This window comes from Grus americana, chromosome 1, assembly GCF_028858705.1.
Source record: "Grus americana isolate bGruAme1 chromosome 1, bGruAme1.mat, whole genome shotgun sequence".
Classification (NCBI taxonomy): domain Eukaryota; kingdom Metazoa; phylum Chordata; class Aves; order Gruiformes; family Gruidae; genus Grus; species Grus americana.
In genome coordinates, this window is record NC_072852.1 from 159,552,015 (window position 1) to 159,565,281 (window position 13,267).

At 39.1% G+C, this 13,267-nt stretch overlaps 1 protein-coding gene across 9 annotated transcripts in view; it reads left to right on the top strand.

Annotated features, from left to right (window-relative positions):
- Positions 1-13,267, top strand: part of NALCN (sodium leak channel, non-selective) — a 247,179-nt gene that overhangs the window by 223,936 nt on the left and 9,976 nt on the right. For all 9 annotated transcript variants that reach the window (XM_054847101.1, XM_054847129.1, XM_054847111.1 and 6 more), the window contains 9 exons: positions 3,063-3,156; positions 3,691-3,797; positions 4,200-4,274; positions 7,207-7,326; positions 8,317-8,385; positions 10,189-10,337; positions 11,140-11,233; positions 12,016-12,148; positions 12,708-12,823. In XM_054847101.1, the coding sequence (XP_054703076.1) occupies positions 3,063-3,156; positions 3,691-3,797; positions 4,200-4,274; positions 7,207-7,326; positions 8,317-8,385; positions 10,189-10,337; positions 11,140-11,233; positions 12,016-12,148; positions 12,708-12,823 (957 nt within the window). The remainder of the gene's footprint in view (positions 1-3,062; positions 3,157-3,690; positions 3,798-4,199; positions 4,275-7,206; positions 7,327-8,316; positions 8,386-10,188; positions 10,338-11,139; positions 11,234-12,015; positions 12,149-12,707; positions 12,824-13,267) is intronic.

Genomic DNA, 13,267 nt, shown 5'->3' on the forward strand with positions numbered 1-13,267 from the left:
TTGAGGAGCAAGGAAGTGGCACGTTCCCCGTTATTTTTGCATGTGGTCTTGAATGTGTCTGTCATGAATTCTGAGCCAGCTCTGTGGGCAATGGAGAGTCATCAGGAGCCACTTGCTGCTCTGGTCGCTTTGCTACACCTACAGGAGTCTACTTTTGGCCATTGTCATAGAAAAGACGTACTAGAGAATCTGGATCTTTGCCCTTACTAACATGACTTTTATTATGCTTTTGTGGCAGTAGGTGCAATCTTACTAAGTGCTGTTAATCTCCTAGACAGTATTTTCGCTCTTAGTTCCCACTCTTTCCATAGGAGTCACTCAGAAGATCAAGCTCACTGTGTCAGCCGGTCTCCTGCAAAGGCAGGGTGTGAGATTTCTTTCAACAAATTAGTGAGATGTCGTTAACTCATAGCTCAGTATTCATCTGTGTAGTCAACCGTTGACTATGGAATAAGTTGATCTGGGCCAACTGACAAGTTACTTTCGAAGTGATTTATCCACAATAATCTTTGACTAGTTTTTTATTTTTATGTTTGAAATATGAACAGGGGAAAAATACCCTTAATTATTTGTGACTGTGTAGCAGATTCATATTTCATTCCCTTCTCCTAGATATGCAGCTTTAAAGACAGCTCAAGCTCATGTGAAAAGTAAAAGTTTATGTTCACTGTGATTTAAAACGAGAGGGAACAGGAAGATGTGAACATGAGGCTTATAAGGACTGTGAGCACAGGAGATATCTAAACAATTTGTCTTAGCCCAGATTGCCCCTGCATGAGCTGCCAGTGTAAATGCAGAAGTCTGAGGTGTAGGGCCTGAATTGGGGTTCCTGTCATTTTCAGAAAATTATCTGGTTTTTACATTTATCACTTTGGGGTGGTTTTCTCTACTTGTATGTTTTCCTCAAACTATGGCCACCTTTTCAGCTATGAATGCTCTCCTCCCTCAATTCCATATCTGAATACAGGGAAAGCATTAGTGTGAACTTCAAAAACCTACTCACTAATAACAGTTCACTGTAAATTACACTGAACAGGCCCATCATGCAATATTTCTATGGATTTTACATGATACTAAAAATACAGTCAGTAAAAATAATTCATGTCATCTGGTTCAGCATCTTCAGTTGTTTCTTAGTAGCCTCAGGTAGCTGCCTGGCAAGTAATGTTTGTTTTTCTCTCTTTTTTCTTGAATACTTATTACTTTTTATGTATTTACTAGAGAAAAAAAAAAAAGGTCTTCAGATTTGAGTTGAAAAGATGAATATGTTAGTTAACTATGCAGTGGCGGGGGGGGGAAATCCCAGCCCAATCAATATTCAAGTAGAGTGAAGAAATGTCCAGGAAGTGAAAAAAATATGAAGTAAGATAGAAGGCTGGCAACTAGTCCAGCAAGAAGAGAGCAAAACAGTCCACTGTGTGAGGTTAAGTTACACCTTCTTAAAACTAGTTACTTGGCCAAGATATTGGTGTTTTAAGTAGATGTTGGCTTTAGAAGGTGCATCGTTGATACATGGTTAGAGTAGTGACAGGAGTTGTTGAGGAGGGTCAAAGTTGGAAAATTTCTGAATAAACTATTTTCTAAGGAAAAAAAAAAAAGTCAGATATGCCATAGTATTTCATGTGAGCCATCAGAGCTGTGGGCATGGAGACATTGGACTGGGAAGTATCACAGTGGGCTCTGGGCAGTAGCCCAAAGCGTTCCACCACCCCCCATTTCACAACCCCCACCCGTCACTTGTCACAGCTCCCAAGTGCCACATGTTCAGTCAGCAGTGAAGATGGGATCGACTCAAATTTTATCTGGCAGTTTTGAGCTCCTCCGGCAGCAGTCCCACTCATGGGGCTCTCCTCCGTGGTCACCTTATAATGATCCCGCAGGTGGAGGTGGTAGTTTCTGAGCGACAGAGCGACTTGGCATCACTATTTCTAAATTTTACACTTTTTCTGCCACCTTTTGTCTTGTTTGCAGTGAAAGCTCTCCAAGAATGTAAATCAAACACGCTCATTGCGGTGAATGAGTTGTCTTTTAATTTAAGCGTTTCTAAATGGTACAATCTGGGTCTGACAGGAGTAACAGGCATCCTTACATCCATCGTTTCTTCTGCATCGTGTTGGAAGGCACCTCCTCCCAGGGTGCCATTTGGGGACAGAGCTCCGTAAAGAGATTATGTCCCCTGAGAGGGAGGAACGCTGACCTTATCGGTCACACAGCCAGCCGCAATTCCAGCGTCTGCACAAGCCAATGCCGAGGCGAGCCCCAGAGGTGACACCAGCCATCGCCCAGCTCGGTGCGGCTCCGTGCTGACTGGGGGACCAGCCAAGTGTCTGGGAGGCAGGCTTGTGACATTTACCTTGAAAAGGTCTCCCTTGTTTTTGTAACTCCAGATTCCTTCCACAAGATTTTACAGTTCTCTGAAGTGATGAGGACCTCATTTTGTTTTGAAGGTCATTTTAAATAACGTTGAATTCTGTTTGGTGTTTGCTTGTTTCTGCCTGTCTTACGAAAATGCTTACACACATTGCTATCTACCACCGTGTAGCTCCACCTCTCCTTGTGGAGAGCTCTTGTAGATTCATAGCATACTATTATTTTATTTCAATTACACCCCAAGCAGAAGAGCTGTGGAGAGCAGCGGCAGTCTCCTGGAGGGCTTGTTCCCCGAGAAACTGTAGCGGCACTGACGAGCTGCAGGATTTTCTGCTGCAAAGTCCGGACAAAATCGACCACTCTTTAAAACAGTGCTTCCTGGCAAATGATGTTCAGCCAAATGGAAGACCTCCTGCAGTGTTTCACTGCCCACACTGGGCTGCTGCTACAAAGAGCAACAACTGTGCCTGCTGAGTTGAGTCCCAGAAACTCACAGCTAATGCATCCAGAAATCCTCTTGAGTGACAGCTGATACTTTAGACTCCTTTACCCAAACAGTGTGTTATTTAAGGAGAGTTGCGTATGTAACTTTATTTCAGGCACCAAAGACAATGTTGTTTTCATGTTTACAGCATTAAATGTTCTAGCTTTTATATGACAAAAGCTTTATACGCTTCTCTTTGTTTATTAAGGGGACAGCTTTACTGACTGTAGATCAGAGACGATGGGAAGATCTGAAAAGCAGACTGAAGATAGCGCAACCTCTTCATCTCCCACCTCGTCCGGGTATCAAAGATATTTTGATTTTATTCATGTTGAGCCCTAGTGTTCGTAATTCCCCAGGAGTCTGCGATTCAAATTAAAATTGTAATCGTGAGGCCACTAGGAGGTTGTGCATAAGTTAATGTGGAAACAGGCTCGAACTACGGATCTCTGCATAAGGCTATTAAAATGAACCCAAAAAAGGTTGTGCTTCGATGGTTTTAGGATAAGCCTTAATGAAAAAACGAATTTCTAAATGAAAAATATTTGCAGTTGGCTGTTAATGATATGAATGGAATGTATTAACCTGACAGCAGTTGAATGATGCACTTGCCCTACAAGTACCAAAGCCTTCATGCAACACTGGTGTTCAGTATTTGAAATTACATGTTCAGAAGCCCTATTTGATATGGAAAATTGTAGCAGAAAATTAGAAATGTATTTTGAAACTGGTAAAGGATTATTTTGCCACTAATGAACATGGAAAATATGTCAAGAAATAGGGGAAAAATACCACTGTGTATTTTAACTCTCCTCCTCGAACTCTTTCTTTTTCAGATAACGATGGCTTTAGGGCTAAGATGTATGATATAACTCAGCATCCATTTTTTAAGAGAACTATTGCTGTACTTGTTCTGGCTCAGTCTGTGTTGTTATCAGTAAAGGTAATTGTGTTTCTTTTAAGTGTTTCCTTATAGTAGTACAGCATGTGTTGCACATTTCCTAACACCAATTAACGATCAGTTGAGCCATTACCGTGATGAATGTAGGGAAGCATGATTTCTAGATACAGCAATCTTAGTTGGAACAGATCACTGTAGATTAATTGTAACTTGTGGAGCTGAGTCAATTTCTGCCTTTTTGTAGTCCAGTCCACTATTTTTAATTTCCAGTTAAGCTGTAAATCTGTGAGAGAAGAATACACCAAGATGGCATTCCTGTCTGAATATGTTTTAAATTGAAATCTATTCATTAGCAAAACCCCCAAGAAAAGTTAAAGCGATGAATAGATATTTAGTTCTGTTTAACAGCTACTCTTCTGTGAGCAGATTTTGTTTGCATTTCAGTGGGATGCTGCAGATCCGGTGACTGTGCCTTTAGCAACAATGTCTGTTGTTTTCACCTTCATTTTTGTCCTTGAGGTAAAGTAATATATTTTATGACTTCTTGAGATTAAGATTAGTATGTATATATTTCATGTTGGCTTTAGGGATGTTGTCTCATTCTTCACGATGCTTTTTGTTTCTGAACATATACATTTTGGGCTCTCCATGTCATTTGTCTTTAAACATTTATTTTAGAAATAAACTTTTAATCTGTAATAGTCATACTTCACCACCACCTTCAGCTTTGTGTCCTTTTATATATATATTCAACGCTTAGCATTTCAATTTGTATTTTGGAGAACCCTTTGGTGAACTCTTTTCTTGCAGAACATCTCAAATTAAATACACTCTGTACAACACTAAGTCTGTGTTGTATCACGGAAATTCTTCTCAACCTATTTCTATTTTGCCTGGTTCTTCAGAACAGGCTGCGTTAATCACCACTATTCTGTAGCTGTGACATCATCAAACCTCTCTCAGTTTTGTTTTGGGGTTTTTTATTCCTAATTATCATACTACATAATACATCATACCTAATACCTTTTAATAATCTATGTCAAATTCCAGTATTATCTATCTTTTGTTGTACTGGTCTGGATCCTGTGTGGTAATGGTTCTCTATGAGAAAATTGTTACCACAATCAACTGTGCAAAGTGTAATTAGCCTGTTTTCATAAGATTGGAATCTAAGGACTTAAACACATTTTAAAAAGCATATTTTTAATTTTTTTATGTATAAGGCTATCCATAGTGTAACAAAGCACACATTTATGAGGTTAAAGAAGATGCTTCTTCCTCTGTGGTTAGGTTAGTACATAATCCTTTTATAAAGTTTGTGGTTGAGTATTTTCAGTCCCTTCTGAATAGCTGATACTGACCACTATCAGAAACAGGATAGTAGACTCTGTTTCCCACTGGTCTAATCCAATATGACAGTTCCTATGTTCCAGTGATAGGTTTTGCCAGCAGCAATGAATAAAACATGAAGTGAATACCTTGTAGCAGCTGTAGCTAGAGTATGTCCGTGTTGTGGCTTCTTTTTTCTCTACCCAGGAGAAATCAGTATCTCTTGAGAGACTGAGCAAACACAGAAAAGTTTGATTTGTATCATACACAGACAGGTTTTAATTTACCTAGTAACTATGTCTTTAGAAATACTTTATTCTCTCATACTGCCAGGGGAAACAAATACACTTCTTGAATTTCAAAGGAACTTTGTCAGAGCCAAGAAAAATTTGTTGACTGTCTCAACAGGCAAGCTATCACGCTGTGAGCGTACACGATTTTTTATGGACAGAGGAAGCGGCTTCCTGCCCAGGATCTTCCTAATGCAGCATAGTCTGGTTACAGAGTCTGCTATGTCCATGGTCAGATGCGGTCCATGAGGAAGGCCAAAGCTTTCTGCATAGCTAATGGCCCTGTGTCCAGTCTAAGGACTCCCTGATCCAGTCTTAAACCTCCACTGCTCACCTCAGTGTAGGTTGTATAGAAGAACAGGAAGAATTCGAAGATCTCACTTTTGTTGCCACACTGATGATCACAGAATAAAGTGAGGTGGTTTTTTTTATTTGCATGGTGTGGTGTTCAGTTCAAGATTATAGACATCTGAACTTTGGTGTTTAAGTTCTACATGTGAGGTAGGTGTTTAAGCTGTCACTGTGAGGAAGGGAAATGTAGGGTGAGATTCAGTTGCCTAAGTAACTGCAGGTGTCAAAAGCTTTTTTGGGTACCTTAGCTGACATCCCCTTACCTCCACCAGCTGCTACAGAAGGGCAGGGATGTTTGCAGGTCTTGTGTCATCCCTGCCAGCCTCATGCATCTATCTCCAATATTCGAGGGCATCTCAACTGACTGGATGGAGGTGAGGCAAGATACTTTCAGGTACCTCAAGTGATGATTAGAGGTTCGGAGACCGTATTCTTCATTTTGTAGTCAGGCTTCAGAAAACATTATACGACCAAAAACTACCTGGAAAGTCAGACTTCTACCTCAAACTAGTGTCCCTTTATATACAGTTTAGGTTTCAGAAATGTGAAGAAGAATACTGAATGGCAGTGTTGCAGGGTAGGGTGGAAAAAATCATGTAATGAATGCCTGACTTTTATGGTCCTTATGTATTAACACTTGACTTGCTTTGAGATTTAATACAAATTGTGTACGAGAAATTCTCCGGTGTTCCCTCTACATGCATTACCCTACCTCAATATCTGCCAGCTGTTGTAACTATTTTTTATCAGTATCTGTTCTTAAGCTTCCTACCTGCACTCCTATTATCTGTATTGGAAATGTCAGGCACTTTGGCTGCTCTTTTTAACCAGAAATGTAAAATGTACTGCCTTTACTGTTCTTAGCTTTCTTCTTTTATATGCTGCTGAGTACAGATGGTGCTGAGTACAGCTGATTCCTTAAAGCAAAAAATATTTGCAATACAGGAATGCTTTTTAATTACTTTGAAATATGGGATCTGCAGAACACAATTATATTCTTGAGTTCAAATGTGCTTATGTGATTTTAGCCTGCTTATGGACAGCTAGATAAATAGGATACCACTATCTCTTTTAGCTACATATTATTGACATAATAATTTTCTAACTTCATAACTTAACTATTAGAAATCTTAAGCCCACATTCACCTCAGCAATCGATACATTAAGCATGCAGCCTGAGGTGGTCAGCTGCACTCCTTCAATACTTGATGGAGAGAGATACTTCCAGAATACTATTCATCCCCTCGTCTCAGTCATTTGTGGTCTTCCACAAGTACCAGCTTTCCTCCCTCTCAGAGAATCTTATATGATCCATTTAGTCTAGCCACCTAACTGGTCCACATGGGAACAGTTAGCTGACATGAAACCTGCCCTTGGTTGTTTGAAAACATTCCTAAGAATTCAATCAAACATTTTAGAGGTTCTTATAGTAAGACATAACCATTTATTTGGTACAACTGAGAAATTTTTTTTATCCATAGGTCACAATGAAGATTATTGCCATGTCACCTTCTGGCTTCTGGCAAAGCAGAAGAAATCGGTATGATCTCTTGGTGACATCTCTTGGAGTTATATGGGTGATACTTCATTTCGCCTTACTGGTAAGATTTACAAAAAACAACTTCAATGATTAAGCTTAAACCCTTGGGATTTTTATAAGGCTGAAATATGGCTTAGACAAATTAAACTTGATGCTAAGAAGAAGGAATCCTTGTCTTGGGCAATGATGAATTACAAAAGTTGTCTGATACGAGATTGAGCCTGTAAATGTGGTTAAAAAAATGAAGGAAGGGATGTGAGTGAGGAAAGGAAGGAACCTGAAGAGACTGAGAGCTCTTGCCAACAGCAGTCTCATGAGCAGCAAGAAAGAAAGAGGTAACGCACAAAATCCAGATAGGAACAGAGGACTGGAAGAAGGCATAGGTTCAAAATTGCTGAACAGTACAATCTGTCCCACTGGACCACTGGTTTTGATGAAGAGACTCTATTTAATCCAAGAAGACATGGAGGAGAGGGGAGAAAAATCATCTCTCCCTCCATCTCATCCTGGTTTTTTGACGTTGGCTACACCCCTGGTTCCCTTACTTATGAGGGAAGGAGAAGGGATAGTTGATGCTTGTCACCACAAATTGTGGAAGTCACCACCCTAAAATGGCTGGGGGCTTCTCTCTTGTCTGCCCCAGACTCTGTTTGGAGGAAAACCTATCTTGTGTGGCTAGTCATTTTACACGGACATCCACAGTTTACTCGCTGCTGCTGAGTAGTTTGGAAAGCCTGAGGAGTTTCTGTGAGCCAGCAGCTGCCTAGACAAGTAGACTGGGGCTGCTGGACATAATTGCACCCCAGCTAATAGAGGACTGAAGGGGTTTTGGTTTGATGTTTGGGGAGCTTGGGTTAGTGTTTTTAAAGTGGTAAAAATCTTCTGTTAGTTTCTTATTGCTCCACTGTTGTTGAAATATAGGTGCTACCGGTTTATGATTTCTCTTAATTCATATGGTGACTGCCCTACATTATTAAAAGATCAATTATCCTGATCTTTCCATGAGATCCCTGGGGGACAATGTATTAAGTCTTCTGTGTTTCTGTTCCAGAATGCATACACATACATGATGGGGGCATGCGTAATTGTCTTCAGGTTTTTCTCAATTTGTGGGAAGCATGTAAGTATAAATTAGAAACTACAGCTATTGCAGTGCTTATCTATAGATTAAAGGACTAGTTGCTGTGCGTCTCTAGTGTACATTCTGTAAGGGTCCATTTTATATGCCAAAAAAAGGAGACTTCAAGCAGCAGTCTCCAATTTTACATGCTGTCTTTAAAATGTCAGGGGTTTAGGTACATTGTATAATAGCACTGTATTATGGTTACTGGAAAAGCTGCATTTTTTGAAAAAAAAAAAAGGAAAAAAAGTGCAACTGCAATACCACAGTTTTTAAAAAATGCTCTCTAAAACTCTGAACATACATTATGTTACTTTCAGTCCTTGCCATTTCAGTGTGGTGTGATGTGCATGCTATTTATTTAATTTCTCTGCAAGACTAGGGGAGTGGTGGCTGATGCACTCATCTTGTTATGATAATTGTTATGATAGTAGTTCTTATAGAAGTTTCTTCCTCCAGAGTGCAGGTCTGTGTGTTGTGTCTCTACAATGTATGTTTTATCGCAGTACAGGATTTATGTTCAATAAAAAATATTGGGCCAAGATATTTGTCTGGAAACACTGAGATGGTGACAAAGCAAGTAACTTCTAGAATTTACATTTCTTTTATGTTTGGATTTGCTCCGATGTAATTGAGAGTAGGCTGGCAGAATAAGCATAGGCAGAGAACAAACACATTTGTTTAACAAGTGGTGACACTCTACATTCTCTTGCTGTAGAACCTTTTAGACTATCCAAACATTTTCTGTGAAGTCTGACATATTAAAGTAAATGTGATAAAAAGACTGCTATATGGGGTTGCTGGGGTTAAGAACAATAAGTCAGAGGGTTTGTTCAGTAAAGATAAAAAGTTTTCCTTCAATCAAACTACACAGAACCTGTAGATCCTTGGAAGTCAGATGAAAAATCCTTGCTTCTCCTATGCAGCCAGGCCAAGTGATTGCCTTCAAAGCTTTTTGATTGATTCTAAAGTTTCTTCAAGGTTTTCACCTACTCATTTGTGCTTTCATGTTAGGAGCTGCATCAGTTTCACTAATTTATCTGTTGTTACACTATGTGATGGCTAAAAGTCAGCATGAGTTATTAGTTTGGCATTTTACCCTCAGTCCCATTAAAGAGAATTTTCCATAGCATCCAAAGTGGTTTAAGGGTGGTACAGCAATCTAGGGTAATAACTTTATCAAGAGTAAAATGTACAATATGCGTGCATGGGAAAGTAATATCTATTACTTAGGCCTACTGCCTATGTAATTTCCAAAATTATGCTCTCTTCTTAAGCTCTTTGGCCAACTTGCATGAGAAATTAACTAGTTTAATCAACCTGTGCTGATCTTAAGGATATCCCCTTCTCTATACATCAACCCATTTCTGTAGGTAGGCTGCAGTATCTGTGGTTTCCACCTAACAGTTCGCATCACTTTCAGATGAGCCCAAGGTGGTGTACTGCACCACTGTTCGTGCAATGCTAATTTTGATACTTCTGGAGTATACTGATCCTACAATGATTGTTGTATCCTACACTGTATTATCCTATATATACTCTTTGAGGAGCAACATCTTGACCTTGTAAATTTGGTGGATATGCTGATCTTTTTAACAAGTAAAATGCACACTAAATTTCAGAGGAAGACATAAAATGTTCAGTTCCAATCAGATTCATAATGTACCATTTCACTGGGCTCACCCATTAACATATATACATAAAGAATTTGTTATCAAAATGGCAAGTGCAATAACTCTCTTTCCCCTTTTATCTCTGCTTTCCTGAATGGCATCATGGATTGCTTTTTCTCTGTCCTTCCAGGTGACTCTAAAAATGCTACTCCTGACTGTGGTTGTCAGCATGTACAAGAGTTTCTTCATCATAGTAGGAATGTTCTTACTGCTTCTTTGTTATGCTTTTGCTGGAGTGGTTTTATTTGGTACGGTGAAATACGGAGAGAACATCAACAGGTACAGTATGTGCTACCTCATGGGGACGTTCTTTAAACAGCCTGAAAAAATCACATTCTGCTAGAGAGAAGTCTGTCCCTGGTGAAAACCAGACGAGTCCCCAGGTCTAACTGAAGAGCTCTAAACAGAATTTCTGATAGGAGGCACTGAGCCATCTTTCCAGTCTTTGTGCATTGAACCAAATGACACCCGATGCAGCCCAGAGTGAGAGCTGTTCTTCATTATGCCAACTGGAATGTGCTTCAAAGCAGCACTGCGCTAGCCGCAAGCTGCTGAAACATAGTGTACCTACTACACCTTATCAGCATCACCCAGGAACGGGATCCTCATAGCAGGCTGATACAGAGAGGGGACGATTCTGTGAACTGGCTGTTAACTGGAGATTTCCCAATCAATAGCATCATCAGGCTTCTGGAAGAAAATGGAGACAGGAGATAGGATTTCATAGAGTCATAGAATCATAGAATGGTTTGGGTTGGAAGGAACCTTAAAGACCATCTAGTTCCAACCCCCCTGCCATGGGCAGGGACACCCTCCACTAGGCCAGGTTTGTCCACAACTCTGCTTTTGCTCTTTGATAAAATGAGCCAAAATACTCCGACCTGTGTCTGAGCTAAAGTTAAGTTATTCTATCTTAAGTCATGGAATAAGTAATTCAATGAGCTCATTCAAATAATGCTGTAACTATTTTCAGCTTAAAATAGTAGAACAGTAGAAGATGGAAATGGTTTGTGTTTTTTCTTGCCAATGTTTTAGTTCTGGGACATGAAATGATATCTCTCTCTCTTTGTGTTTAAAACAGACATGCAAATTTTTCATCAGCTGGCAAGGCTATTACTGTACTCTTCAGAATAGTTACTGGAGAAGACTGGAACAAAATTATGCATGACTGCATGGTAAATACAATACTGTCAGAGATAAAGTAGACAAGAAACAGGAGACATCCTTGTGTCTCAAGAGTGTTTCCAGTATCTTAGCTTTGTACAAGGAATGTTGTGATTGTCTTTATCTCTTCAAGAGATAAAATGTTCACCAAACCTCAGAACATGACACAGAAATTGCAGTTCCAATCACACACTCATGCTGTAGTATTTCATGGAGCTAGGCTATTACATGATTTAAAAACAAAAATAAAAAGATGTTTTCAAAATCAGAAGTGCGGTAACTCACTTTTCCACTGCTTTGACTGTGGCAAGGTGACTTTTCAGATTAACATTGTCTTTAATGCCTGTGCTTTGGCTCATTCCATGTGAATGGTAGTCTTAATGACCACAAAATTTGTCCTTGAAACATTTTATTTCACCAAGTAAAATTCTGTCTGTGGTTTCCATTACAATGAAAATCATATTACTCCCTTCCTTTTTAAAAATAATGGGCAGGGAAGCATTTTGAAAACCACCAAATTTGAGAACATCAAATTGTTTCTTTACAGTGGCATAATGCACGATGTGCCTTGTGTGTGGTAGTGAGATCCATGCCTCTTCTGTCATACCTCCCTCTGTGTTCTGATTTCTAACTGTTAAAGGAACAACAGAAACCTGCCCATAATAATGCCCGCAGCATTATTCCCAAATTGTGAAGCTTTAAAAAAATTAGAATCATAAGTATTGAATTGATTGCAGAGAAATTAAGAATCTCTCTTTATGATTGATTGACTTTGTTTTCTTTTGTTTTGAAGGTTCAGCCTCCATTTTGCACGCCAGATAACAGCACCTACTGGAAAACAGACTGTGGAAATTATGCTGGTGCTCTTATGTATTTCTGTTCATTTTATGTCATCATTGCATACATCATGCTAAATTTGCTTGTTGGTAAGTGAAAATATACATTAATAATAACAAGGTCCATCTTGGCAGTAGTACGTTAGAGTTGAGTCTGTTGTGCTATTCAGGTATGAGGTGCCTTCACTGTTACCTTACATGCATATGATGGCTTTGATACTTCTCTGGCATGGTGTATGCTAAAACTCAGGAAGTTTGGGAATGAAAGGTTTTTTGAACAAAGAGATGTGTTGTATTTGTATGGTTACCCCTAAGAAATATTATTTTCTGAGTTTTTCCTTCCTCCAGTTAACATTTTTCCAACATTGTTGGAATTCTCCTCATTGATTTTAGATGTTAGTTTAGGCATCTCACCAGCATTTAAGATACAGCTTTTAAAAAGTGAGCACAGTAAATATTGATGTAGTATGACAGTATATTACCTATTCAAAATCCTTGTCTGAACATACAGGTAAACACATTTATTAGTGTGAAGTTGGCAGAACAGAATGCATATTCTCTTGAAATTCTTGGTTGCTTATATAGATTAACCAGTTAGAACATAACTACAGGCTTTCTTTATAGTGTATTTTGGTTTTGTGGTTTTCAGCTATCATTGTGGAGAATTTCTCGTTGTTTTATTCAACTGAAGAAGACCAACTTTTAAGTTATAACGATCTTAGGCATTTTCAAATTATATGGAACATGGTTGATGACAAAAGAGAGGTAAGAAACTTCATAATAAGCACAGAAATCCAGTAAATTTACATTTTTCCTTTAAAAAACATATGGGGAAAACAAAGTGTGGTGACAAAACTCACTGAGCAGTTACTGTTCAGGTTGTGAAAGTTCAGTGAGCATGATCTAACATTGTTCATGGCCCTTCAAATACTAGCCTGTATTCTTTACTACTATGCAGTACTTATAATAGTAGATTTAGAAACAAATGTAGATATTCATAGGATCAATACAATAGTATCTTTCCTCCCAGCTCCCTGAGAATTGTTCCCTTGGAAGTCTACAAACTCACATCCATTTCTGTGCCTGATCTTCAAAAGAGCTTTGCTGCGATTTCGGCACTGTGTCCCGTAAGATCCTCATAGAGCAGCTGATGAAGTATGGGCTGGATGAGAAGACAATGAGGTGGACTGAACACTGCCCGAATGGCTG